This window comes from Sciurus vulgaris, assembly GCF_902686455.1.
Source record: "Sciurus vulgaris genome assembly, chromosome: 2".
NCBI classification, from domain to species: Eukaryota; Metazoa; Chordata; class Mammalia; order Rodentia; family Sciuridae; genus Sciurus; species Sciurus vulgaris.
The window spans coordinates 204,102,936-204,130,419 of NC_136462.1; the positions used below are offsets into that span (position 1 = coordinate 204,102,936).

The 27,484-nt window shown below is 54.9% G+C and overlaps 3 protein-coding genes across 8 annotated transcripts in view; 2 read left to right on the top strand and 1 right to left on the bottom strand.

The window, feature by feature from the left end:
• Positions 1-15,666, top strand: part of PRPF6 (pre-mRNA processing factor 6) — a 52,609-nt gene extending 36,943 nt beyond the window's left edge. For both annotated transcript variants that reach the window (XM_079127416.1, XM_079127417.1), the window contains 10 exons: positions 6-128; positions 3,820-3,941; positions 5,444-5,582; positions 6,763-6,882; positions 7,160-7,336; positions 7,793-7,926; positions 8,490-8,581; positions 11,887-12,001; positions 13,871-13,997; positions 14,816-15,666. In XM_079127416.1, the coding sequence (XP_078983542.1) occupies positions 6-128; positions 3,820-3,941; positions 5,444-5,582; positions 6,763-6,882; positions 7,160-7,336; positions 7,793-7,926; positions 8,490-8,581; positions 11,887-12,001; positions 13,871-13,997; positions 14,816-14,968 (1,302 nt within the window). In that variant the 3' untranslated portion in view covers positions 14,969-15,666. The remainder of the gene's footprint in view (positions 1-5; positions 129-3,819; positions 3,942-5,443; positions 5,583-6,762; positions 6,883-7,159; positions 7,337-7,792; positions 7,927-8,489; positions 8,582-11,886; positions 12,002-13,870; positions 13,998-14,815) is intronic.
• Positions 15,667-15,796: 130 nt separating this feature from the next.
• Positions 15,797-19,551, top strand: LOC306654139 (uncharacterized protein C20orf204). 5 transcript variants are annotated; one of them, XM_079127420.1, is made up of 4 exons: positions 15,797-16,009; positions 18,677-18,931; positions 19,019-19,171; positions 19,315-19,551. In XM_079127420.1, the coding sequence occupies exons 1-4, from the start codon at positions 15,881-15,883 to the stop codon at positions 19,450-19,452; spliced, it is 675 nt and encodes a 224-aa protein (XP_078983546.1). In that variant the 5' UTR covers positions 15,797-15,880; the 3' UTR covers positions 19,453-19,551. The 5 variants fall into 5 exon arrangements, with proteins under 5 accessions (XP_078983546.1, XP_078983547.1, XP_078983544.1 ...); XM_079127421.1 differs by having other exon boundaries at positions 19,022-19,171; XM_079127418.1 differs by having other exon boundaries at positions 18,677-19,171.
• A 5,700-nt stretch (positions 19,552-25,251) lies between these two features.
• SOX18 (SRY-box transcription factor 18) lies at positions 25,252-27,246 on the bottom strand. The gene is made up of 2 exons (XM_079118833.1): positions 26,754-27,246; positions 25,252-26,570 (listed from the first exon to the last, which is right to left on the bottom strand). The coding sequence occupies exons 1-2, from the start codon at positions 27,100-27,102 to the stop codon at positions 25,771-25,773; spliced, it is 1,149 nt and encodes a 382-aa protein (XP_078974959.1). The 5' UTR covers positions 27,103-27,246; the 3' UTR covers positions 25,252-25,770.
• Between the last annotated feature and the right edge of the window lie 238 nt (positions 27,247-27,484).

Sequence of the window (27,484 nt, forward strand, 5' to 3'; positions counted from 1 at the left end):
TTTAGGATGCTGAGGAGTGTGACAGGGCAGGGAGTGTGGCCACCTGCCAGGCAGTCATGCGTGCTGTGATCGGAATCGGGATTGAGGAAGAAGATCGGAAGCATACCTGGATGGAAGATGCTGATAGTGTGAGTGTGGCTGTGTGGCATTTATACCGGCCTGGAGCCTCTGAGAGAACGGCAGGACCCTAGGACTAGGAGGCAGTTTTAAAAGTCTCCTGTGAACCTGAATTTCAGTGAAGAGGGTTTTTGTGTGTGTGTGAGGCAGTGAGGATTGAACCCGGGGGCACTCTACCTCTGAGAGATACCCCTAGCCCTTTTTATTTTGGGGCAGGGTCTCGTTGATTTGCCCAGACTGGCCTAGAATTTGCACCCACCTGCCTCAGACTGCTGAGTTGCTGGGGGTCACAAGTGCCTCTGCACCCAGCTGAAGAGCTGATGTTTCGAATGCTCACTGAGTGGCTGAGGAGCCCAGCATACCACCAGTGACACACAGCAGGGGGCAGCACGTTGACTGCAGCTGCCTTAGTGGCTGCCCCATTAACACCAGGTGCTCCCCATTCCCTGGTTTCTGCTTCACATTTCATTTCAGAAAACATTTCACATACAAAGTTTTTGCCTCCTTTGAGATTATCTCCTCAGAACAAGTTTCCAGAAGCAAGATTGTAGAGCCAAATTGATAAAAATGTTTAAGGCCAGCTTTAGCAAGACCCTGTCTCAGAATAAAATAAAAAGGGCTGGGGACGTAACTCTGTGGTAGAACATCCCTGGGTTCAATTCCCAGTAGTACCAAAAAAAAAAAAAAAAAAAAAGGTTTAAAGTATTAATACAGTCATAACCCCCTCTTTTTTTAGCTTTTCATTTGGAAATAAAAATAATGTCAGATGTACTTTAACGTTCAGAACTGCAAAGAGTTCTTCCATGCCCCTTACCTCACTCTGCTTGTGCTCATCTCCTCATGCACAAGCACACGATTACCCCGAGCTGCTGCTCCTGAACTGCTTGGGAAGTTTGTGCAGACACACAGCCATTTGCCTCTCGGCACTTGGTACAGCACAGCAGGCATGCTGTTGCCTGCCTACAGACCTGATTCAGATCTCACCAGTCGTCTCAGTGTTAGCAAAAGAAAGAAACAACTGTGTTCTGCCTAGAGCTGTTCAGGGCCATGTGCTCGGGCCAGTCTGAAGCAGGCCTTGGTCTGTCTTTTGTTTCATGTCTGAATCTCAATTATAGACCAGCAGTGTTGTAGGTCCCTTTTTGACCTGGGTCTCTGCACTGTTTGCTTGTGACTGAGTTGAGGTCCTGTGTCTGGCAGGGACATCAGGTCTTCCTCTGTTCACTGACCAGCTGGTTCAGGTGATGGCCCCAGGTCTCTCCTCTGTGTGGCTGCTCTTGTTTCCTTTGGTACTAGTAAGCATTTGTGAGGAGGCACCTTGAAACTGTGTGGAATAACCTGTTCTCCCCAGACTTTGACCCACTATTTTCAGGAGCTAATATTGGCATTTTGGTCTGAATCAGTTGTTACTATGGTGTTTGCCAAATAATTGATTTGGCCAGGGGTGGAGTTGGGAGAGGACAGTACTACAGATGGAACTCAGGATCACTTTTCCACTGATCTATACCCCCCGCCCTTTTAAAACACATTTTTATTTTGAGACAGGGTCTGGCTAAGTTGCCCAGGCTGGCCTGGAACTTGTGATCCTCCTGCCTCAGCCTCCTAAGTTGCTGGTATCACAGGTGTGTGCCACGGCCCAGGCCAAATAATTGATTTCCTAAATACTGTTTGTTGTACATGTTGTGAGCTATATCTATGTGTCATGGAGAACTTTCTACCCTTCACTTGTGTAGATGCTTATCCCTTTCCATCCAGGCAGGTTAAGCCTGTGGGGTTGTGCTCCATGGCTGGCATCTCTGAAGCCTTTGAGATTGGCATTTCAGGTCCCAGTGTGGCATGACCCAGAGCTCAGGCATTGGCTTGTTGACCTGAAGATGAGAGTTGAAACATTGGTCAGTGGTGACAATCTTTCAGATTTTCATCATGTTGGAGCTGTAGTTGCAGATTAGTGATAGGGAGTGTGCATGCACCAAGTCCTGGCTTTGATTCCTAGCACCAAAAAAGGAAAAGAAAAAAAAATATATATAAAGATTAATTTAATCCAGGCACAGTGAATGGAACATGCTTGTAATCCCAATGACTCGGGAGGTTGAGGCAGGAGGATTGCAAGTTCCAAGGCCAGCAACAGTTTAGTGAGACCCTTTCTCAAAATAAAAAAGGAGTGGGAATGTAGCTAAGTGTTTAAGCACACCTAGGTTCAAAAAAAAAAAGACTAATTTAACAAACATATGTAGTCTCTGTATTGAGTGAAAATTCCTTGGTCATGTGTCAAAGAAGCCAGCACCTGGTGTTCAGCCCTCTTTATTCTGGACAGAGTCATAATGCTTTGCTTCCCTTTTGTTCTCCTTATTGCTTTTGATGCCTTCAGAGGCCCTTGGTGGGTGTCGCTGCAGGTGATGTGGGAGCCATTGGGGTTTCTCATCTTTTATTGTCCTCCCACCTTGACTAGAGTAAGCACAGCTACTTTTCAACACTTCGTAATGTAAGAGTAAGAACTGAAGTTTCTCTTATGCTAGAAGTGTGGAGTGTTCTCTAGTGTTCCTCCCTACCCCGGGACTGGCCCATCCACCCCAAGACCCTGGACACTTTAACTTGATCCCATGAGGTGTCCCAGCTGTTCTGGAGACAGTTGTAAGATCAGACAAGGTGGTGGAGGATCTGAAAAACTTGTCACTGGCCCCATCTGCTTTGGGTAGCAGCCTCAGGGGAGACCAGGCTTGCTCTGTCCAGGTCTGAGTCCTTCTGGTCATGACACAGCACACAAGGCAGGGCTCTCCCTGATTTTTGTGGTGGTTGAGTCAGAGGGAGACCACATGACAGAGGAGGTATGGGGTGTGGGCTAGGAGATCTTGACATGCCTGATCCTTGTCCCCTCTGTACCCATTTCCACACACACAAGTGTCCTTTCTCTGGGACAGCAGCTGTCCATCTGGGAAGGGGTCTTGTATGGCCAGGTGCCTCCCTGTGGATAGACATAGAACTGTGAGTCCCAGTTCCACTCAGAGCATTTTGTTATTCATGGAAGAAAAGCTTTGTCCATGTCCTTCTCCCTAGTGGCCTTTTACTCATCTCCAAATTTAAACCCCTTCTCGGTACAAGGATACTTTGAATGTCTGCAGGGTGTGGAGGGCAGTGATTTCTCTTGGGGATGGTGCCTGTGATCCTGTGTGCAGTTGCATGAGAACAGGTGTCTGAGCCTGTCCAGTGAGCTGGCTGTCATGGCCACTACACAGATCTGTTAAGCTAGCTCCTGGATGCTTGTTACTGCAGGTGATGACTGGCTCTCTGACTTGGTTTTATTGTTTATTGCTACTCAAAAATTAAAACATCCCGAGTATGGAAATGCCTAGAAGCAGCCTGTGCAGTGATTCTGTTGGAGTGAGGGCTTCCCTTCCTCTTCCCTCTCATCATCATATTCAGATTTCCAGTGTCACTTTTATAACGGAAAATACATGTACCTAGTCTTAGACAAGTAGTACTCTTGATGTGTGGTTTTGGTGTGTGAGTGTGCCGCAGGTGGTGACCGATGCCCTTGCAGGCAGTCCCTGGCTGGCTTCAGTGCTTGTGTCCATCCCTGGTGTACCTCTCCTAGATTGCAGTTCTGACTAGATGGACTGCTGTGGACTTTCTGGCAGATACCGTCACTGAGAATCATGGGAGGTTGGGCAGGGCATCAGCAACCTCACATCTGTCTCTCTGCTCTAGTGTGTAGCCCACAATGCCCTGGAGTGTGCACGGGCCATCTACGCCTATGCCCTGCAAGTGTTCCCCAGCAAGAAGAGTGTATGGCTGCGAGCTGCATACTTTGAGAAAAACCATGGTACCAGGTACGAGGTGGGATCCACCTGCCCATTGCACTGACTGAACCTTTGTCTCTTCTCTGCATGGCACTGGAGACCCACGAGTGCCTCCCTTTGGGACCCAGACTTCTGTGGTGGGGGGACCCTGACAGGGATGGTGTGCATGATGAGGGCAGGAGCTTGTTTCATGGTCCTTGGGACTTTGCAATGGACTGATCTTTACAGTCCCATCTCAGTAGGATCATACTTAGAGTTGAGAAACCAAGGGCTTGGAGGAGACCTATCCTGCCGGGTGCTAGCTGGAAGCTGAAGCTACACAGTTGGTGCAGCAGTGGTGAAGAAGAGTCTAGTCCATGCAGGCTGTTTTCACTTAAGCTGTGCTGGCTCTGGGTTTGGGCTGGTTTGTACGCAGAGGAGGTCCTTTACAATTTTCTTTAATTGAAAAAACCTTTTGGATTTGCCTTACTGCCTGGAAGTGCTGATTAAATTAGGCATTGCAGTTTCTTCTTTTGAATGGATAGTGCTGCAAGGCATCAGGCTGGGTCCCCAGGCACCCTCCATCCATCCCCTCCTGGGGTCTCTGTCCCAATGCTGGGTGGGTTGTGCTTGGCTGCTCAGTGTGGCTGCAGCTGAGAGTGCTCAGCCCTGTTTCTTTTCTGTTCTGGCATTGTTGAGTGTTGTCTCTTCAGGGCCCCTTTCCAGTGTGCTACTGGAGCTCCAGCTCCCTCCCAGCACTGCCAGCTGGTTTGTTTCAGAGTTAACCCCTTGAGGAACGTGGGACATTCTGAAAAGATCCTTATGGCTCACACTGTTGGTCACCTGGGATAGTCTAAGCTGGCCAGGGCAGTTGTCGTCTGAGACTTCTTGGCCCCACGGCCTGAGCAGGCACAGCTGCCTCCTCAGTGCCTAACTGCCTCCTGCAGGACTTTCTCCAGGGTGCCCACTTAGAAGTATGGGAAGGCAGTGGTGCCCGGGGTCCAGGGCTCTTAGTGAGACATGGCCATGCCCTCAGGCCTCATAGTGTGGCTTTGCATGTTTATTGTGACTTGCTGTTGAACACACTGAAGCCCACAGGGGTCACTGATGAAGGTGACATGATCCAGAGACAGAGGACCAAGGAGAGGCACTCAGCGCTAGCAGCGTTCTTGCTCAGGTGTGACCTAAAAGCCACTTTTTTCCAATAAGGCCAGAAGATAGACTCTTCATCAGTGGATCCAGGGTGTCCTTCTGTTTGAGGTGAAAGACCTTCCCTGTCACCTGATGGGGAGTTATCACTGCCTCCAGGCCACACATTGTAAAAGGCTGTGCCCTTTAAACAATGCGCGCTTTGTGGAACCCTCTTCAGTAGTTGGATTTAGAACCTTTATGGAAAGGAAAGATCTCCCCACACTCTCCCCATTATAAACTCTGGTAAATCATTTATAGTGCCGGACTTTGGAGTAGTAACTGTCTTTTTGCTGCCCCTGCTGTGTCTGAGTGCCTGTGTGCTCTGGTTTATGGCTCTGGTGACCCTGACCTCTGTCTTCCAGGGAATCTCTGGAGGCGCTCCTGCAGAGAGCCGTGGCCCACTGCCCCAAGGCCGAGGTGCTGTGGCTTATGGGCGCCAAGTCCAAGTGGCTGGCAGGGGATGTGCCTGCAGCGCGGAGCATCTTGGCCTTGGCCTTCCAGGTGCGTGAGGGGTCACCTGTGTGGCAGACCCCAACCTCTGTGCTGGCTGGTGCCTGAGAACTTCCCATGCATGTGTCTTGGGATGGACATGCCATGATCTAGATGCACTGAACTCTGCAGTGGCCAGTGCCCTGAGGGGCCCTGTGAGCAGGAAGAATAGCCCAACTGGGGAACACTTCCCTTCTGGTCCCCACCACGCAGTGTTACCACAGGCTGAATGTTCCAGATCATAGAACACAGGATCACACGTGGTCTCTCTGGGAGCCCTGAGGCCCTGTCTGAGGGGAGCCCTGTTGAAACTGCTGCCCTTGCCGGTCTGACTGTCCAGCTGCCATGAGGTGTATAGGATTTTTAAGTTTTTTTTTTTTCCTTTGTCACATGTAACATCCTAATGACAACAGAGTGTTAGATGGTTTTATAACACACTTCTTAGTAAACAGTGGAGTGCTATGAAAATGCCATCCATTCCTGCAGCCCAGGCTGCCACCATAAAGTGTCCTTCCACCAGAGGGCCTGACTGGGCCTCCTGGAGAGAATGCAAAAGAGGCAGTGTCCTTTCTACCACCTGGTGACTGCTGCCCATCACCTCATGCTGTGGCATGCTAGAATCCCTGAGGTGGCTTTTCTTGCCTGTCCTATGGGGCTGCTGACTCCTGTGCTGGTTAGGCTTTGTCTGGGTACCACTCTAAGGACACTTCGAAGGCTCCGTTTGCATGTCCACTGGATTCTGGATTGCGTGTAGCTCAGTCTCAGTCTTTGGGAGCCCTCTGCATGCAACCCACAACACATTGGGGCAGCGGGAGAAGGGAAGAGTGAGGTCGCCTGTAGTGAGTCCACACAGACAGGACGTGAGTGACCCACTCAAGACTTTGAGAGGGCCATGAAGGGTCTGAGTAGATCCTGGAGATGCCTCTGTAGCCTCTAGCTTTGCTCCACTGCTGTCGGACCTCCCCTCTGCACAGAATAAAAGTGGAGTGTGTGTTTTCAGGTAAGCTCAGGTTCTTGCCTGGAGTCTGCTCTATCCTTGCCTAACCTGGGAAGGGCTTGGACCTACTGTTCTTGCTGTGGAGCAAGGCCTGGCCCTGTCCCCAGGGGCAAGGCCTGCCTTTGATTGTATGTGCTCCCCTCTCCCCCGCCACTGGTTCTGAACCCATCTTGATATGCTATGCTTGTCCCATAGGCCAACCCCAACAGTGAGGAGATCTGGCTGGCAGCTGTGAAGCTCGAGTCTGAGAACAATGAGTACGAGAGGGCCCGCAGGCTGCTGGCCAAGGCACGGAGCAGCGCTCCCACAGCCCGTGTGCGTGATGGTAGTCGGGTAGGGTGGAGCTGTTGGGGTGCCGTGTGTGCATGTGTGGACCTGGCGCCTGGCTTGCATGTCAGTGAGGAGTGCGAGGAGGAGAACCCAGGCTGCAGCCCAGTCCTGTGTAGCTTTGCTTTTGTACTTACCTGCTCTGCTGTGAATCAGCTTACAGGGCACGTCAGATCAGCAGGGTAGACAAGGGGAAGATGAGCCACAGTGTACAGTGAGTGTCACGGGAGTGCCTCTGCTGTGATTTGCACGTGTCTGCTTACAGGTGTTCATGAAGTCCGTGAAGCTGGAGTGGGTGCTGGGGAACATCGCAGCTGCCCAGGAACTATGTGAGGAAGCCCTGAAGCACTACGAGGACTTCCCCAAGCTGTGGATGATGAAGGGGCAGATCGAGGAGCAGGGGGAACTGATGGAGAAGGCTCGGGAGGCCTACAACCAGGGGGTAAGCTTCTGTTGGGACACCTGGGCTGCAGCTTGCCTGCATTGTGGCCGTTGCCCCTCACCTCCAAGGAGAGTTGGAGGGTTAGTGGTCAGTGGCTCACTCAGGCCTCAGCTGGTGGAATTGTGGACTCAGGACCAAGCCCTGGTCCTCCCTCTGTGAGTCCAGTGCTTTTCTTCTGCAGAGCTGCACACCCCAACATGTGGGGTGTAGCACAAAAAACATACGGTATGTGTGCCCGTGTGCACAGCACAATTGCAAATGTAGAACACATGCTGTGAACACACCTGTACACTCACACGCACCCACGTGTGTTTGTACCTCAGTGTGCCTGTAAACCCTTGTGGAGCAGTCTCTGGACACAGCAGAGGTGCCTGTAGGTGAAGCGCACCTCTGCTATGTCTCAGTCCTTCCTGGACACCACCTGAGCATCTCTCATGCTTGCTTTGTTGGCCACAGCTGAAAAAGTGCCCTCACTCCACACCCCTATGGCTCTTGCTCTCCCGGCTGGAGGAAAAGATTGGGCAGCTGACCCGAGCACGGGCCATTTTGGAGAAGTCTCGCCTGAAGAACCCAAAGAACCCTGGGCTATGGTGAGTGCTGGCTGTTGACCAACTTGCCCTTTAGGGGACTGTCCTCACCAGCCTTCTGGCTTCTGGGGGGCATCTGGGAGGCCCAGGTGCTGCCATGAGGAACTATGGGCCTAGACAGGGGGACGGGCCTGTGGGTGATTCAGTGCTGTTTAACGTGCTCGGAAAGGGGGTGCTCAGGGAGCCAGGGGTTAGCCAGGGGTGCAGGGTGGAGCTGAGCAAGCAGACTGCGTGGAAGAGGCCACGGCAAGTGGGCCACAGCAAGAATTTGCCAGGAGAGGAGTGGTGTCCTGCCTGTAAAGCTACAGGGCTCTGCTCACTGAAGGAACCTGGGAGGACACCGGGTGGGTGCTCACTCCCTGGTCCAGTCTGTCCTGTTCTGGCATCTTCACTTCATCTCGGTCTGTGGGAGTCAAGGGCTCAGCAGGGGCAACTGCCTCTCATGGATGAGCTCTGCTCTGCAGATAACAAGTCCCAACTGCTGCTGTTATTGAGCTACCAGGGGGCCAGCAGGGGTTTGTGCACAGGTAGATGGGCTTGTGGATGTCCCTGGCTTGTCTCCTCAGGTTGGAGTCCGTGCGACTGGAGTACCGAGCAGGGCTGAAGAACATTGCCAACACACTCATGGCCAAGGCGCTGCAGGAGTGCCCCAGTTCTGGTAAGGGACTCCTGGTTGACTGTCAGGACCTGTGCGTGACTTATTTTGTTCAAGTTTCACTGGACTTGGTCACTGAGATGTTTGGACTGAATTCCCAGTTTCAACATGGGAGAGTTTGAGTTCGTGTTTATTTCTCTTTCAAGATTTAATTTTTTTTTTTTTTTTTTTTTTAGCTTTTAACATTTCTTTTTTTTTAAATTTATTTATTTTTATTGTAAACAAATGGGTTATATGTTGTTTCTGTTTGTACATGGAGTAACAGCATACCATTTGCGTAATCATACATTTACGTAGGGTAATGGTGTTTGATTCATTCTGTTATTTTTTCCTTCCCCCCATCCCTCCCACCCCTCTTTTCCCTCTATACATCCCTCCTTCCTCCGTTCTTGCCCTCCTCCCACCCCCTATTATGTGTCATCATCTGCTTATCAGCGAGATCATTCGTCCTTTTGGTTTTTTGAGATTGGCTTATCTCACTTAGCATGATATTCTTCAGTTTCATCCATTTGCCTGCAAATGCCATAATTTTATTATTCTTTATAGCTGAGTAATATTCCTTTGTGTATATATATACCACAGTTTCTTTATCCATTCATCAATTGAAGGACATCTAGGTTGGTTCCACAACCTGGCTGTTGTGAATTGAGCAGCATGAACATTGATGTGGCTGTATCTCTGTAGTATGCTGATTTTAAGTCCCTTGGGTATAGGCCGAGGAGTGGGATAGCTGGGTCAAATGGTGGTTCCATTCCAAGCTTTCTGAAAAATCTCCACACTGCTTTCCAGAGTGGCTGCACTAATTTGTAGCCCCACCAGCAATGTATGAGTGTACCTTTTTCCCCACATCCTCTCCCACACCTATTGTTGCTTGTATTCTCGATAATTACCATTCTAATTGGGGTGAGATGGAATCTTAGTGTAGTTTTGATTTGCATTTCTCTTATTACTAAAGATGGTGAACATTTTTTCACATGTCTGTTGATTGCTTGTAGATCTTCTTTTGTGAAGCGTCTGTTCATATCCTTAGCCCATTTGTTGATTGGGTTATTTGTATTCTTGGTGTAGAGTTTTTTGAGTTCTTTATATATTCTGGAAATTAGTGATCTATCTGAAGTATGAGTGGCAAAGATAGTCTCCCACTCTGTGGGCTCTCTCTTTGCATTGCTGATAGTTTCCTTTGCTGAGAGAAAGCTTTTTAGTTTGAATCTATCCCAGTTATTGATTCTTGCTTTTATTTCTTGTGCTATGGGAGTCCTGCTAAGGAAGTCTGATCCTAAGCCAAGAAGTTGAAGATTTGGACCTACTTTTTCTTCTATAATCTGCAGGGTCTCTGGTCTGATTCCGAGGTCCTTGATCCATTGCGAGTTGAGTTTTGTGCAGGGTGAGAGATAGGGGTTTAGTTTCATTCTGTTGCATATGGATTTCCATTTTTCCCAGCACCATTTGTTGAAGAGGCTATCTTTTCTCCATTGCATATTTTTGGCACCTTTGTCTAGTATGAGAAAATTGTATTTATTTGGGTTTGTGTCTGTGTCCTCTATTCTGTACCATTGATCTTCCTGTTTTGGTGCCAATACCATGCCGTTTTTGTTACTGTTGCTTTGTAGTATAGTTGAAGTTAAGATTTAATTTTTATTGGGGCTGGGCTTGTGGCTCAGTGGTAAGAGCACTTGCCTAGCACATGTGAGGCACTGGGTTCAATCCTCAGCACCACATAAAATAAATAAATAAAGAGCCAGTGCTGCCAATTCTTGAGCATTAAATTATAAAAAAAAAAAAAAAAAAGAAAAGAAAAGAAAAAAAATTCAACTTTTATTGTCGGGGGCAGTGGTGCATGCCTGTGATCCCAGAGACTCAGGAGCTAAGACAGAAGGATCACAAGTTTGAGTCTCAAAATAAAAAACATAAAAAGGGCTGGGGATGTAACTCAGTGGTAGAGCACCCCTGGGTTCAAGCAAAAACGATTTAACTTATTATTTTACTCCAGGTGTACAAGGAATGCATATTCGGCATAAAGAATTTTGGAGCTGGGCGTGATTGCACATGCCTGTCAGTCCCAGCAGCCTAGGCCAGCTTGGGCAATTTAGTGAGGGCCTAAGGACTCAGCAAGACCCTGTTTGAAAATAAAAAATAAAAAAGGCTGGGGGTGTGATTCAGTGGTAAAGTACCCCGGGGTTCAAGCCCCAGTGACAAAAAGAAAGAAAGAAATTTGAAGCTAAAAGGAAAAAATAGATATCACCTCCAGGTCCACTAGTCTATAATCAGGAATCCATACTCTTACTTGTTCATGGGATTACAACCTCTATTATGTTGTAGAACTAAAGTCATCTTGGGTATTGGGTATTGAGTATTTTACTTTTTTATTATTTTTTGGTGGTGCTGGATTCAGACCCAGGGCCTAGCACATGCTGGGCAAGTGCTCTACCACTGAGCTACACCCCAGCTACTTTTTTACTTTGAGACAGGGTCTTATTAAGTTGCTGAGGCTGGCCTGGAATTTGTGATCCTCCTGCCTCAGCCTCCTGAGTAGCTGGGATTACAGGCCTGTGCCACTGCATCTGGCCTGTTTTATCTTTATAAAGCTGAAAATTTTGTGAGAATTTTTGGTTCTTGTTGGCTCTTCAAGAATGTAAATCTCAGTAGCATACCCTCAGTTCTTGGCCACTTTTTGGATGCTTAGGTAATCTCCAGTTTTGTTGTGGTGGTTTGTTTTATTTTGTTTTGTTTCCCCCTTGTGGTGCTGGGGACTGAACCCAGGAGTGCTCTACCACTGGACTCCATCCCAGTCCTTTTCGGTTTTTTGTTTTGTTTTGTTTTTTGTTTTCACGGTGCTAGGGATTGAACCCAGGGCTTTGTGCTTGACGAGCAAGCACTGTACCAACTGAACTATCTCCCCAGCCCAAGCCCTTTTCATTTTGAGACAGGGTCTTACTGAGTTGCCCAGGGTGGCCTGGAATGTGCACCCTCCTGCCTTGGCTCCCATGTCACTGGTGTTGCAGGTTGTGTCATTGTGCCCATCCTGACCCCGTTTTCTCTTGTGAATCTCTATTGGTATTTCTGATCATCTTACAATAAATCCTTAGGTGTGCAGTTGCAGAATCAGCAGAACTGGAGGCTTGGCAGTGGTTGATGTCAGGCCATTTCCCCAGGGCATGTGTGATCCAGGCTGCTGCTGTCCAGGGGGGCCATGGCAGATGGAAACTCAACCTTTGTGACTGGTCCTCAGGGCCCTCAGGTGGCCTATGTGGGGTGGATGTGCTTCTGTAACCAGAGGAAATGCTGAGGCAGATCTCTCTTGACTTCAGGGATTCTGTGGTCTGAAGCCGTCTTTCTGGAGGCGAGGCCCCAGAGGAAGACCAAGAGTGTGGACGCCCTGAAGAAGTGTGAGCATGACCCCCATGTGCTGCTGGCTGTGGCCAAGTGAGTGGGTGTCCTCTCGGGTTTCTGGCCTCAGGTGCCACTGGGGCCTTGGCGGCACGTCTGCCCCTCCCTGGCTATGCCAGATGTGCAGGGAGCAGGCTGGGCCGCCCTGGTCCTCAGCCACAGGAGCTTCTGCTTCCACCTTCTGGGGCAGCATGTCTTCCAGCAGAGCCCCACAGCATGCACTGTCCATGTCACCTGGGCGTCTGTCCAGGTCAGTCCCTCTCCTGGGGCCTCCTAGGTGCTTTGGCCCTCCTGAGATCCCAGGCTTCTTGTGGGCTGTACTTGTGGCCTGAATTACTCAGCAGAGACAGATTTGCTGGTGTTGGTCCACCCTTTGGCTTAAGGGACTTCAGCCAAGAAATTTGTTTTCCTTATATTAGAGTAAGAAATCTCTGTGGTCCTGGGAACAACTCCAGTCTAGTCTGCATGCCTGGGAGTGTGGAGGTGACCGACTAGAGACAACCTCTCGGAACACATGGCCCCCAGGGGAGGAAGAAGTCAGAGAGAGACCTCAGCACGTCCTTGAAACTGATACATGGTGCTAGGTCAGAGGTTGCCTGGGAGGCGACTGGACCCTGAAGGATCTCAGGACAATGGCATAAGGCTGTGGCTAGGATGTGCTGTGCCTTGAGGGCCATCCTAATCCCACAGGCTCTCTGCTTTCTTCTAGAAAGAGGGATTGGGCTGGGTGTGGCAGAAGGGCCAGCAGGTGTCTGTGCACATGGAACTGAAGAAGGTCTTCAGGGAGGATGGCAGCTGCCCCAGGGACGTGCTCCGTGTTCTCCAACCCTGGAGTGATGCTCAGAGGCAGAGCCTTCCTGGGGCTGGCCTTGACTCTGCTCCAGGTGGCACCAGGGCTCCAGGGTCTGGTATGGCGGCCCTTTGTCTGTGCCTCTCTCCAGCACCTGGACCCCTGCCGAGACAGAGGCTTCTCAAAGCCTGGCTGGTACCTGCCTGGGCTTCCTCCTCCCAGAGTGACTTATGTGTGGCCCTCAGATAGGGCAGCCATAAAACCTTATAAAGGCTTTGCTAAAGTAAATAAGTCACTCTTTGCTGTTCTGATATCTGAGTTTGCACTCTTTAAATCACAGTTTATCTGACACCAAGCAATTAAGAGTGCCACACGGCTTAAAAAACAATCAGGTTATCAGCATGAAGTTACTCTGAATGGTCCCTGAGACCTGCCCAGACAGCAGTGGAGTGGAGGCTGCTGTGCTGGCAGCTGCTTAGTGCCTGTGTTGAGGGGTGCTGAGCCAGGGGTAGGTGGGCGAAGCCCCAAGTCCCAGGCCTGCCAGAGTGCGCAGAGCCTAGCATGTCCCATACCAGTGGGAAGGGGAAGGGTGCTCCTGAAGACCCTGATTTGGCTTCTGAGGATCCACACATGTGGACCCTGTTCAGCTGACTCTCAGTTGTCTGTGTGTGTGGCAGGCACAGCAGGCATGTGCTATAGTCCTGGGCCTGGGGCCTGCAGCCCCAGCAGGCAGTGTCCCTAGTGCTGACTGGAAGCCCACTTCTTAGTGTTTGCTTAGTTGCCTGCCTGGAGCTGGACGAGCAGCAGACACCTGGCTGAGACTGCAGTTTGGGCCTAACTGACGCTTTGCCAGGTTTTGCTTTGTCTTTGTTTGACCTGGAGGAAAGGAAGTTTCAAGAGTTGGGGTCTTGCTGTGCATCTGAGCATTCCTTTCTTTTCAAGTAGCAGTGTGGTCAGATGCTTCAGGACAGGCAAGGTGGCGGGGGCAGTCCAGGCCTTCCCACGGCAGGTGCCAGTGTGGGTGCAGACTGTCAGGAGAGCCAGGGGTCACACTGGCAGCCCTCCCCACGCTGGGATGCCCGCTCCCTCTGAGTCCTGCTGCCCTCCTGCCACAGGCTCTTCTGGAGTGAACGGAAGATCACCAAGGCCCGGGAGTGGTTCCACCGCACGGTGAAGATCGACTCCGACCTGGGGGACGCCTGGGCCTTTTTCTACAAGTTCGAACTGCAGCATGGCACCGAGGTGAGGCCACACCAGCTGACCATTACACATGCCTTCCTGTTTGTCCCCAACCTTCTGGTACTGTAGGGAGCTCTGCCAGCACCCCTCAGTCCTGGGTCTGGAGAATAGGGTTGGGGCACAGTGATTGACTGAGCCACAGCTGTTTTCTCATTATAGCCTGAAATTTATTTGCTTAGTTCAGTTTTTAAGTGGTCTGTTATTCGTTTTGTTTTGTTTTGGTACTAGGGATTAAACCCAAGAGCACTTTACCACTGAGCTACATTCCCCATTCCTTTTTATTTTTTTATTTTGAGGTAAGTTGCTGAGGCTGACCTGGAACTTGGTCCTCCCACCCCAGCCTCCTACTGAAGATTTACAGGCCTGTGCTACCAAGCCTGACCCTGTTACCATATTTTGAGTTGTTTGGTGACTGGTGGGGCTTGGAGTCACCTTGGAGAGGAAACTGGAGTTGGCTTTTGTCCTCTTGGGCCTAATCCATGGGTGGTATTCCAGGAGCCCAGGCAGCAGCCTCTCCTCAGCCAAGCCTTATCAAAGCCACGTCTGTGGGGTAGGGGTCACCAGGATGTCCTGGGGTCCTCCTCAGAAGTAGCAGGCAGACTACTTTGAATCTAGTGAGTGCCTTATTCAGACAGTGGCAAGGAGCCTGGCTCAGCTTGGCACCAACCTCGTTGACTGGGTCTGGGTTTCTGAGGGGGAAAGGCTGTCTTGAGGAGCCCAGCTAAGCCCTCCTAATCCACAAGCTGGGGCCAGGTCTGCAAGGGGGGGGCAGTTGTGGGGCTGGAAGAGCCCTGCCTGAAGCCCTGTGGTCCCTCCTCCAGGAGCAGCAGGAGGAGGTGAGGAAGCGCTGCGAAAATGCAGAGCCCCGGCACGGGGAGCTGTGGTGCGCCGTGTCCAAGGACATCACCAACTGGCAGAGGAAGATCGGGGAGATCCTAGTGCTGGTGGCTGCCCGCATCAAGAACACCTTCTGATGACCCAGTCTGGGACATGGGGTGGGACCAAGGGTGGCTCATGGATGTACATGGGCAGGTTGACCGTCTGTCCATCATTCATTAAAGGTCTTCATGTCATGGGTCAGGGTGGGCCTGCTGTCTTGTGCTTTTGCAGCCCCATCAGCCTCCTACACATGCACAGGGTGGTCCCGGTGCCTCTGCTTGGGGCAAGGCCTCTTGCAGACACCTGTGTCCTACAGAGGAAGCTTGGTGGGATACCAGGGCTTGCTGAGGTTTTGTGGAGATGGTAGAGTCCAGGGTCTGGAAGAAGTGGCAACACCTGATCATCAGTCTGTAGCACAGGTTGGAGGCCACATAGGGACTGGGCCATGAGTAGGAGGAAGCACTTACAGGAGCCCCCATGGTCACACCCACAGAGTTAGGGACTTTCCCAGCCGTAGTCTAGGGACAGCTGGAGCCTCTTGAAGTCCTGAGTGCACCCAGCAGTGCACCCAGGCCTGGCTGTGCCCAGACCTCTCCATGCTGGCCAGGAGATGTCCCCTGGAGGAGTTTATATTGCTTTTGCAGGTGAATCTGCTTCTGCTAGTTCATAGTCAGCAGTTTTATCCTGAAGCACTGTGGCTGCCCTCATCACCAAATGGAATTTTGTATTGCTGAGATGTGACTTCTTTTAGCCTTTCTGTTCTGTGGGGATAAATGAGTTCTTGGGCCTTGAATCTGTGTGTGTGTGCATTCAGTTGGGAAATAGCTCTCAAGAGTGGTGTGTAGCAGGCCATGTCAGGTGACTGGCTCAAGGTCATGGCTGGTCTAAAGGGCAGTGGACAGTCTCCCACACTGGCCAACAAGAAGATGAGTGGCTGTGAGGGATGGTGAGGGACACCCTCTGACCCCTGCTTCCTGCAGAATAGCTGTCCTCCACAGTCTTAAGAGATGAGCCCCGGGGGTCCCCTGTGTCTCATACCTGTGGCAAGGCCTGCAGCAGTAGTCACTCATGCACAGCTCAGCCCTCCTACACACAGGACCCTGCTGGTTTGGGGTGCCTTTCTGCCCTCCTTCCAGGTGAGCCCTGAGGAGTGCTGGCCACAGGAGTGTCCAATTCAACTATGGGCATCTGGGGTAGATGAGGCCCTGCTGTGGAAGCCGTGGGCCCAACTCGAGGACAGAGGACCAGTCTTCAGGGTGGAACTAGAGGTGCTGGTTGTTTGATGCCAGGCAGCCACATGGACGTTCTGGCTCACCTGGGGCCTGTGAAGTTGTGATCAGTCTTTGCTGCCCTGTCTTGAGAGGTGGCCACAGGGCTTCATGTGTTCCTGGGAACCTTGGAGGCAGCCTTATGGGAAGGGGCAGGGTGACCTTTGCTTTTAGTGGCTTGTCCCCTTGGCTCCTCCTGGGAAGGCTGATTGGTGTGAGACTTCAGGTGGGTTCTAGAATACCCACACGTCCACGGGTACATCCTCCCATCTGCAAGGTGGTGGCTTTCTCGTGTGCATCACCAACTTCCATCCCTGAGAGGCTCAATGTAGCTTTTCTTCAGCTGAAGGTTTTTAGCTCAAACTGAAGGCGAACCATGTTCCAGAGGCTGCTTCTGTTCTAGGGCAGAGCAGCAGCCCCTACCCATAAAGACCCCTTCAGGCCAGGAAGAATGAGACTGGACCAGCAGTGTGGGAGTCTGGGAAGTCCTGAATCTCAACCTGCTAGGGCAGGACTTCCTGAGAGTTCATATAGGGGCTTGTGGTCGTGGACCAGGGAGTGAAGTCCTGCCCACCAGGTTCTGTCAGCCAGCTCCTGGGAGAGGCAGCACCTGCTGACCACTGAGGCAGGCCCCAGTCAGCTTTTCCTGGCTCCCCTTGCCCACAGCTGGGCCCTGCACTACCTTCTGCCCACTGAGCACTCTCACTCCTTGAGGAAGTGCAAGGTCTGCCTAGGGCTTAACAATTCCCAGTGGGTCAGTGCAAGACCCTCAGCCCCAGAGCAACCCTGGGCCTGCAGGACAGGTCGTTATGGGCTCCAGGTCCAGACTAACTGAAGAAGTAGGATGGAGTCTGGGAGAGGGAGGGGCAGGGGCAGGCTGGTTGTGGGCCTCTCTTTCCCTCTGCGCCTGTCCCCTCCCTCCCTCTGCTGGAGGAGCCAACTTCAAAAGCCTCTCCGCCTGCCCTGCAGCAAGGCAGTTCTGTCCAGGGAGTTCCGTGGGCTGGTGTTGGACCTGCCAAGTGCAGCTGCACTCACCACCACAGACCCAGGACCATGTGCGTGGTCGGCTGGAGGGAGTGAGGGAGGGCAAGACCCTGATTGACCGATGGTGAGCAGCTGGGCCTGGGGGGTTGCTACAGTAGGCCAGGGGGCTGGATTGCATACAGGCCAGGGAAGAAGCCACCGGTGGTTCCCAGCAGCTCCCAGCACTGGGACCAGCTTTGAGTGCTTGCACCACAGCCTTCCACAACCCTTTTCTCCCATGCTGGGCTGAGCCTGGGACTCTCTGGGTAGCCAGTCTGTCCTTGCAGTACCTTCTGCTGGCCTCTCCTGAGTTAGATGTGCCTCAATGTGACTGCAGTCCACAGAAGGCTTGGGGCCACAGACAGTTGACCATGGTATGTAGTGTGCTAAATTTAGGAAGGGGTGCAGTGAGCTGTCTGCTCTTCTGGTTGCTGCTTGGTGCCCTGGATGGAACCCCCCCACACACACACATGCACACAGGGTTTGGGTATGTGCAGTCAAACTCCCCTGCTGGGGCTGGGAAGCAGAGTCGAGTCCTGTGGTCCGGCTGGGTTCACATGATTGATTTTCCAGCCTGAGTCAGCTGTGTGACTCCAGCCTGGGGGCCTGGGGACCATCAATTGTCTCCTTGATGCATGGGTTTCCTTTCAGAGTCAGTTCCCACCCCTATTTTGGGTAGGAAGGGGCCTGTTGGCTGGCTGCTTGCAGTGTAATGTGATGGCCCCCTTCATCCCCATCACCTTTGGGGGTTTCCCCGGTCTTTCCCTTTGCAGTGAGGTGTAGCTTGGAGCTCTGAGCTTGCCTCTGTCTGGGTTGAGTTGGGGCGTGTGTGTGTGTGTGTGTACCCCAGTTCTCATGGCTCTGTGAGGTGATTGAAGCAGAGCCATCAATGAGGGGTGGGCACTGCCACATCACACAGGGCAGAGTGGTTCTACCCCCACTCCTGTGGGATGGCAGAGCCTCAGGTATTGTGATCCCAATTCTGTGGGCATCCAGAGGGGATGAGGTGGGGGATTTGGTGAGAGGAAAGCCTGATCCAGGTGGTGGACTGTGGCTGGTAGTTGACCCTGACCAGGGTGAGGCTGTACTGGGGTAACCAAGTGCTGGACCCCAAAGTAGTCATTCCTGCTGCACAGAGCCCCTAGACTCTGCCCTCCAGCTTTGCAGGGGCTCCATTGTTTCTTTCCCAGGTAACCACAGCACTGGCCCCATTTTGGAACAGCTCCTTGTCCTCTCTGCCCTTCAGGGCTCGGTGAAAGGTGTCCCCACCCCACACACAGCCCTAGATGCCTGCGTGGTTTGCAGGCTGTCTGGTATCTCCTTCCTCGAGCCTGCAGTTTATCCTCAGACCTGTGTCTCAAGGTTTTGTGGACAGCACCGTCTCCATTTTATACCAACTCAGAGATTGGGAGCGGGTGCACTTTATATTGTGGCCCAAAGTCCCCCTCTCGCCCTGTGCTGGAAGGCACTCCACGGCCCGCGTGCCCAGCCCGAACCTGGTGTCCCCTCCAGGTGCCTTCCAAGCCCACGCTCTGCGCCCTCCTGCTGGCACTGCTGTGGTTCGTCCCTGGCTGGGCTCGGCTCAGTGCCTGCAGCGTCCCGGAGGTGCTCCGCCACTACCGCGCAGTCATCTTCCAGGACCTGCAGGCCGCGGTGAGACGGGTGGGGCCGGAGCCGGGCTCGGGGTACCGTCAACTCCTTAAGAAAAACCTGACTGGAACGGGCGGAGGGCGGGCATGGCCTCGTGTCTCCTGCGGTGCCCAGAAGGTAGGAATAGGTGTACCTATCTACCCTCCCTACCCCACCTACGCCCTCCCTCAGGACTCCCGCGCCCCAGCTTTCCTTCCTTCCCAGGAGCACGGTATCCTCCTGTTCATCGAGTCCCTGGGCCAGACCCTGCGCGGGGCAGTGACTGGAGGCCGCCGTGGTAACCTGGAGAAAGCTGCATGGACAGTGGCCCTACGCACCGAGGCGGTGATGCGGCGCCACTGCTGGAAGCCGCGCCAGGTGTGTGTCCCTAGTGCATGCCTCTCCCTCTCGCAGAGCTTCGGTGCAGTCCGCGGCCATGGCCCTACGGGCTGGAGGCTTACTTCCCGCCCACTGGGCGGGCGTGCGGTCGGGCGCATTCCCTGACCATGGGTGTCCGACAGCAGAGCCGGCGGCCCAGGACGCGACCTGCCCCGCGCCGTGGGGGTCGGAGGCGGCTCCTGCTGCGTGTCCTGGACACCGTCGCCACCTGCTGGGAGAAACTCTTCGCGCTTCGCGCCACGGCCACCGGGGAATCCTAGTGCGGCCCGCCCCGCGCCCTGCCCCCAGCGCAGCGCAAGCAAAAACGGGGGTCCGCGGCGGAACCTAGGAACCGACGTGCCAATGGCACCTTCTTGCCCGGGCTCGGAGAAGTGTGGCGGGTCCCGGAGGTGGCCCGCCCCCCACGCGCCAAGCGAGGCCTCAATAAATGGAGCTGGTGCTGCGGGTCCGATTCTTCTTTTCGCCGGTCAGGCTGTGGACCCTGGGCCGCCCGGGGTCTGCGCCTCGGTGTTAGGGCCACGGGACCTGAGCTTCCCGCCACATCTGGGGGCGGGAAGAGCCTGCGGGCAGCAGGGGGCGCGCGTAGGGCACTGGACGCGGCTCCTTGTGAGCGGAGCGGTGGGGTGGGGCACCTGCGGCCCGTTGGGGGGCTCTAAAACGTCACGCATCCGTCCTGCTCCATTCTGGACCTGAGTGGGGAGGTGGAAATGGAGGGGAGGGGAGGGCTAAGCTCGGTGAATTCGGAGCAAAACAACCGGATAAAGGAAACGGGCCTGAGGGGAAACCGGCCCTGCCGCCCTGGCCGCGAGATCGGCCAGGCCATTTCCTGCGGCCTCAGGGGGGTGGTCACGGTGGAGGCCTCCAGAGACTGCCCCAGCCCAGGCGCGGGACCCGCCTGGCTGGCCCCTAGTACCGCACCTAGCCCGTGGGAGAGAGAGGTAACGCCCATGGGCTGCGCACCTGCCTTCGCTCTAGAACAGGAGGAGAGGAGGCAGGCCTTTTGCCCCGTGCCCGAAGGACATCAGGAGACTTGAAATGGCCTTGGTTAGGCAATCGGCCACAAATCCGACCCCCACCCCGGCTCCCTCCCACACGCACTGGATCTGCCCAGTGGGAGCTTCACCGTGGGGAAGCTAAGGCTTGCCCAAATCACACAGGAACTGTAAGAGCTGGGTCCACCTGACCAAAGCGCTGGGGATGAGGGGGCGGGCCTTCCTGGACCTCAGCGTGGGGATAGACTTCAGATTCAGACCTAGAACAGTCTTCCAGGCCACCTTGAACACAAGTACAGAACAGTCCAGACCTTTTTTCTGCTTCATGTGCTTCATGGAGGGTGGTGTGGGCAAGTGCTACAGGTGTTGATGGGGCAGGGGTGCCAGGCATGGCTCAAGTGCTGGAACCTACCTGGGGCTCCCACCGAAGCCCCTTAGATAGGAGCCTACAAAAACCCAGGCCTGTGTGTAGATGGGTGCCAGACATGAAGGGTAAGGGGAGATCCTGAGATCCCAGGACATGGACGAGAGCCTTCTCTTGAATTGGGGGACAGTAGTGGGGATAGTGGAGGGAGCATGGACCTGGGCTGAGTATGGCTCACTTTGATGGCCTCTGCTTTACATGCTCAGGTGTAGCCGGGTGTCCAGGTAGGGAGAAAAAGTTCCAGTTTGTTGGACATAAGGTGTAGGGCAGCAGAACATGACCAGGGCAGTCAAATGGTGGTTTGGAAGAGGTCAGGAGGAGCTTGGAGACAGGTCTGGGCTGGGTGCCGGGACAGAATGGACAGGCTTAACCAAGGTTCTCTTGGACCCGTTTTCCCCACCCCTGGGGAAAGCAAGAGCAGTCCTGTGATAAACAGCTGTGAGTCACCTCCTGAGTGTCCTGCTGTTGCTTCTGCCTGCCCACGGTGCCCCCTCTTCAGAGCAATCTGGCTGGGGAGATGAGTGGGCAACAGGGCAGCTCCCACTCTCGTCACTGAGGAAAGATCAAACAAATCACAGTGTCCTGGGGGCTGGAGGACAGGCAGAAACCTCAGAGTTTTAGGGACACAGGTTGATGTCTGAGTCCTTGGGCCAATGAAGAGAAGCCTGTACGCCCCAGTCCTGTAGTTCCTCTGTAGGGGAACTGCCAGCGTCAGCCCCAGAGAGTGGGGTTCAACTCACGATAGTGTCTTTCTCTTTCGGAACTAGGCCAGGTGCACAGCCCCACTGAGAGGCTCAGAGCTGCCAAGACATGGAGACCAGAGGAGAATCTGGGTGTCTGCTCAGACCCTGAGAGGCTGAGCTCTTCAGGCTCACCATGGGGACCCCAGTGGCAGCTCTCCTGTGGCCTTTTTGAAGCTCTGAGAGGACAGGTCAAGTTGTCCTCATGCTCACCTGGCACAGACCAGCACAGGAGCTGCTCCACAGACGTTTGCTGACTGGAACCAACTAGAACCGACTCAGAGACGCAGGGGCTCAGCCACGCATGGGGCGGGAGCCTGCATCCGGTCTTGTTCTACCCGGTGCACGCCTTCTCAAGGCTCAGCTGTTTCCAGGGATGTAGGGGCTATGGCTCAGAAGGAGGGGGCTGTGCCAGGGTGGCAGATGGGGCCTGCAGGGCATTGGCCAGCGTTGTGCAATTTCCTGCAGCCCAGGAGCCAGGCCCCCCATGTGCAGCACTGGGAAGAGGGGGCCTGGCAGGCTTTGAAGGGAGCCTGGTTCCATGGCCTCCCAGACTGGGAGCCTTTGAAAAGAACATCTGGAACTAGGGCAAGAGGCAAGCCAGTCTCTGGATTTGCAAAACTAAAAGTTAATCCTGACTTTGCCACTTGTGTGTTCCCCACCCAGCCCCACCTCCCACCTCTACCTCCACTGGGGTGAAAGCTGCAGCCTCTTGGGGGCCGGGGCAGCACCTTCCCCCCATCTCACTATCCATCACCCATCCCAGGATTGTTGCTGAACTGAACAAGGGACAGACGGGTGGGAAAGATGGGGGATGTCTTCTCTGTGGCCCCTGTGCATGGAGCCACAGCCCAGCAGACTGCGGGCAAGTGAGTTCAGCTGCATGTCTAGTGTGGGTGCTGGATGGGCTCAGGGCAGCAACCCAGGCAGGGAGACCAGGGAGGAAACACCTGCTCCCAGACCTGGAGGATGCCTGGCTTTCTGGCTTTGTGGGCACTTGGCCCTTGCGTGTGAGTGTGAGTGTGGGGTCTCAAGACCTGCAGGTGTGCAAGGAGGCTGCCTGCTCCAGCTGTGGTGGACTTAGAAACAAACACCCCCCCCCCCCCATCAGGAAGCACATACTCACTGGGGACCAATGCCAGGTGCTGGGGCCCATTGTCCTTGCCAGTGGCCTTCAGGACCCTGGGGGAGGTCCAGGGAAAGCCCCCATCCTGCCCTCTCCCCAGGAAAGGACTCAACTTCGTAAACACAGAAACAACTATTCCCTCCATTAAAACCGGAAGAACCAGCAGGGAGGTCGCACCTGCTGTGGGAAGCCAGTCCCTGCTTGGGGGAATTGACTGGTCAGGCCCTCAGGGGCTGGCGGTGGGACGCCATGGGGTCAGAGGAGGCTCCTGGGTCATCTGCCGACCGAGTTGACTGGACTGTGCCTGCGGAGGGACTTCAGGCCGAAGTGCCCTGGGGGGCTCAGTGGCATCAGTCTCCACCTTTTCGCTCCCTGGCCCCCGCTTGGCCCAATTGTGGTTATGGAGAGAGGCCGCCAAGGCTCCCTGCCAAGCGAACGGCCCTGTCCTTGGGCCGCCCCAGGCGCCCCCTGCCCGGCGTGAGGCCAGGGGTCGGGGCTGCGGCCCGAGATAAGCACGGCTTCCTGCACTCGCTCCCAGCGCCGCTGCGCGCAACGCTTCCTGTTTTCTCACGCGGGCGGAGGGCTGGTGGGAGATGGGGTGCGCCGAGGGGCGGGGCACCAGGGAAGGGGCACCCGCGAGGGCCGCGCTGAGGGGCTGCGCGGTGCCCTCTTGCCTACCCCGCGCACGTGCTGGGTCTAGAACCCCTCCCAGACTCCCGTCCTGGGCCCTCCTCCTCGGACTGGGTGCCAGTTGATGTGGTTCACAGCTGGGTTACAACAGCCAGAGGGTAGAACGGTATGAATGTCCGTCCGCTGGTGAGTAGATAAAGGCAGCATGTGCACACCACCACGCACAGTATTAGCCCCCAGAAGGAATGACATCCCCAGGCGTGCTACAGCACGGTGACCCACACCTTGATTCCACACACAGCCCCATGGCACACTCCCAAGACCCCAGGGCCAGCCTGAGGCTTCGCACAGTACTGGGTCCTGTGTACACCCTTTCTCTAGACAGGGCCCTGTGATAAGGTTTAAGTCATAAATTAGGCACATCGAGACTGACAACTGATAATCTGGAACAACTACAACACTGCTGTAAAAAAAAGTATGTGACTATCTCTCAAAATACCTTGTACTGGGCTAGGGAGATAGCTCAGTTGGTAGGGTGCTTGCCTCTCAAGCACAAGGTCTTGGGTTCAATCCCCAGCACCTCAAAAAAAGAAAAAGAAAATACCTCCTACCGTGCTCATCTTGAGTCACAGAAACCTCAGAAAGTGAATAGGTGGATAAGGGGAGTAGAGTGTGTGAAATGTCCAGAAGGGGCAAATTCATAAAGATGGAAAGCAGTTTAAAATCTTAGGGGCAGGGCATGGGGGAAAAATGGAGAGTAATGGGTTTCTTATGGGGGTTGAGTCCATGGGGATGAAAAAGCTCTGAATTAAGATGGTAATGGTTCACAACTCTGTGAATGAATATGTCAAAACCACTTTAATCTTCACATAGGCTGGGCTCAGTGGGCTCACAAAGGCTGCAACTTTGAGACTAGCATCAGAAAACCTGTCTTAAATAAAAAGGGGGTGGGTTCAATCCCCAGTATCACAAAACAAAAAAACATTTGTGTAGGTTTTGTAGAATGTAAGTTCAGTGGTTGGGTTTTCTAGTGCACTTTTCAAGCTTCCCACCCATTGACCTAGAGGGTGGACCCTCTGGGGAATTAATGTCGCTCTGGCTTACTCCATCTTGTCTGTTCATCACTTCTTTGTGTTTGCAGGTAGGGCTGGGGTGGCCACCTGTGGGAAGATGCCCCAGCCCAGACAGGGAGGCACTTGGGTGCTGCTCAGTGGGTTCAGACAGAGGAAAAGCTGGAGGCCCCTGCCCTCCCCAGTTCATTTGTTTCTGTCCCCTCTATGTGTCTCTGTCCTGCTTCTGAGTCCTCTGTGCTCTCCAGCCGATGGGGGATATGGACCATATTGAGAGTCTCTCGCACTCTCGGGCTGTGCTCACACCCCACATTGGACATTAAGCTGTGGATGACTCTTAAAGTCCATCTGCACAACCCCTGTATGCCATGGGATACTGGGGTAGGACAGGCTCCTCCTCCAGGCTGAGGAAAACTATGAGATCCTGGGGGTGTGAGTAATCAGGATCCCCACCGGGGCGGGGGGGATGTTATCACCGTCCCTAAAGGAGACCTCATTCAGTGAGGGGCTTTGAAAAGGACTAGGGAGGTCCAAGGAGGTGGTATGGAAAAGGGGTCCAGACCTCCTGGGAGGGGCCCAGGGCTAGTGTGATTGGGGTTCCACAGTTTGGGGGGCTTGAGGCTTGATGTCTGGGGCTCACTTGACTGGTCATTGACACTGTGTGAGCAGAGGCTAGATAGCTCACTGTGGGGAGCAGAGTGGGAGTAGCATAGTGTTGCCTTTGGGACGTTGTGGTGAGTGGAAACCACTGCAGGGGCCCTGGGATGCTGTGTCGGTGTCCCTGGGGAGGGACGATGTCCTTGCAGCCAGCCCCGGGCTTGAAGGTTTTAAGGAGCAGATGAGTATGATGAGCTAAGGGCCTGGGGGATTGCTGGCTTGCCTGACTCACTCGTTTGAGTTACTGTGGGTGATGGGCAGAGAGAGCCGGCTGGGTGGGTGCCGCAGTCTGGGAATGCCCTGGAAGGATGGAGGGAGCTGTGGGGCTCAGCTGGGTCAGCTCCCTGGGGAGATCAGGGAGAAGGGGGTTTAGGACCTTTGTGGATGATTCTCTTCCTGCCCCAACAACCAAGACACAGGTATGCAGAGGGAAGTCCCCACACTTTATTTGTGGCCCCCGGGCCAGGGGGGACCCAGATCCTGCCCCTCTTTTACAGCAAACCAACATTGTTATTCCTTGTATTTTAAAAGGCCTTGCTACATAAATGCTGGTGATCACTGAAACCTCTTGGAAGAAAAGTTTAAACGTTTAATTAAAAATTAAATATATTGTATTATGTATATAAAAAAGGCAAAGTAAAAAAAAAAAAAAAAAATCTGGTTCTAGAATATACACTGCAGGAAAAGAACTAGGTGCTTTGAAAAGCTGAACCGGGGCATGGCCAGCCAGCGAGTCCCAGGCCCCGGCCTCCTGAAACAGCCCCAACTCGCGGGAGCCCCCAGAGCCAGGGCGGTGGCAGGGAGACAGGACGCATGCTGCGACGTCCTGAAGCTGTTGCATAGTCGAAATATACATCTGCGAGAGGGAGAGGGCAGCGGCAGCAGGCCACAGGGTCGCAGAGGCTGCAGGAGGAAGAGCTCCAGGACCAGCGCAGTGGCCTAGCCGGAGATACAGGCGCTGTAGTACACAGCGCTGCTGGCGTCTGACAGCGCTGAGATCAGGCTGCTCTCCTCTGGGCAGGTCATGGTGCGGGGACCCAATTTGGCCAGAGCCACATGGTAAGGGAGCGCAGTGGCGTCGGGCCGAGTCCGGCTGCAGTTGAGGTACTGGTCGAACTCGGTGAGGTCCACGTCTGCCCAGAGATCAGCGGCGGGCCCCAGAGGCTCAGCGCCCTCCAACGGCGGTACCTCCGGCGGCGGCGACAACGGGCTGGGGTACTGGCCTGGCGCGCCCAGGGCGCCGTAGTAGAGACCAGCGAGGGGCGTGGCGGGTGGCGCGGTCCTAAGCGCCTCAGCCAGGGGCGCCCCGTAGCAGCCGCTGGGGTCCCGGGCCAACTCCGGGGCATAGGGTGCACGGAAGGCCCGCAGCGTGCAGTCCTCGGGCGCCGCAGGCGGCGGGAAGAAGGCGGCCTCGCCGGGCTCCAGGCCGTCCAGAGGTGAGCGCTCGGGTGTGGGCAGCCCCAGGCCGTCGAACTCGGCGCCCAGCGGGGGCAGCTCCCGGAAGACGCGCGCCGAGCCAGGCGCCACCGGGAAGGGCTCGGGAGGCGGTGGCGGCGGCGGCGGCCCCAAGCCTGGGAGCAAGAGGCCGGGTTCCAGCCTCCGGGCCTTGCGCGCCTGCTTTTTCCGTCGGGGTCGGTATTTGTAGTTGGGGTGGTCACGCAGGTGCTGCACGCGCAGCCTTTCGGCCTCCTCCACGAAGGGCCGCTTCTCTGACGCGTTCAGCTCCTTCCACGCTTTGCCTGCGGGCCGCGCGCACAAGTGAGTGGACTGCCGTCGGGTGCACGGCCCACCGGACCCTGCGTGCCACCTGGGCGCGCTGCGAGGGTTTGCCTTTGCCCCCTCTGCCGGGTCCCGAATCTCCAGCCCCCCAGCCCAAGCCCCCAGTCCCCGCACTGTCTCCCCTTCCCTTCCCCGCCCCTTACCCAGCATCTTGCTGAGCACCGCGTTGTGCAGGTCCGGGTTCTGCTGAGCCAGCCGCTTGCGCTCGTCCTTCGCCCACACCATGAAGGCGTTCATGGGTCGCCGGATGCGCGACTCGTCGGCCGTCTGGCGTTCCTCGCGGCCCGCCGGGCTGAGACCATAGCGCCCCGACTCGGGGCTGCGCGGCGGACTGCGCGGCGGACTAGGTGGTGAAGCTGGCGCGGCGGGCGCGGCGGGCGCGGCGGAGAGGCCGCGCGGCTCAGCGGCGGCCCCGGGGCCCGGGGCCCATGCACAGTCGCGGCGGGCGGGCGGGTCGTCCTGTGCGCCGTAGCCGGGCGGCGATCTCTGCATTCCAGCTGGGCGCGGCCTGGGCAGAACGCGGCGCGGGAGCGCAGAGGACGGGTGGTGGGCACTGTGGGGCAGGACGCCGAGGGCAGACCTGCAGTGGGCGGGCGCCGGGAGGGCTGTCGGTGGCCTTGTGCCGGGCTGGCGCCGAGATATAGCCGCGCGGGGCCAATCGGCTGCGGGGCCGGCGGGCTGGGGCGGGGCGGGCCGGGCCGGGGCCGCCCCCTCCCCGGTGGCTCTCTTTCTTCTTGGGCCCGGCCGGATCCCGCCGAGGCCTCCCCGACGCACAGCCCCCCAGCCCCGCACTGTCTCTGAAGGAGAGACCCCCGAGTGGGAGAGGGCGCAGGTTTGGGCTGGGTCTTGGAAGGAGGGGTCTCATGAGGTTGTC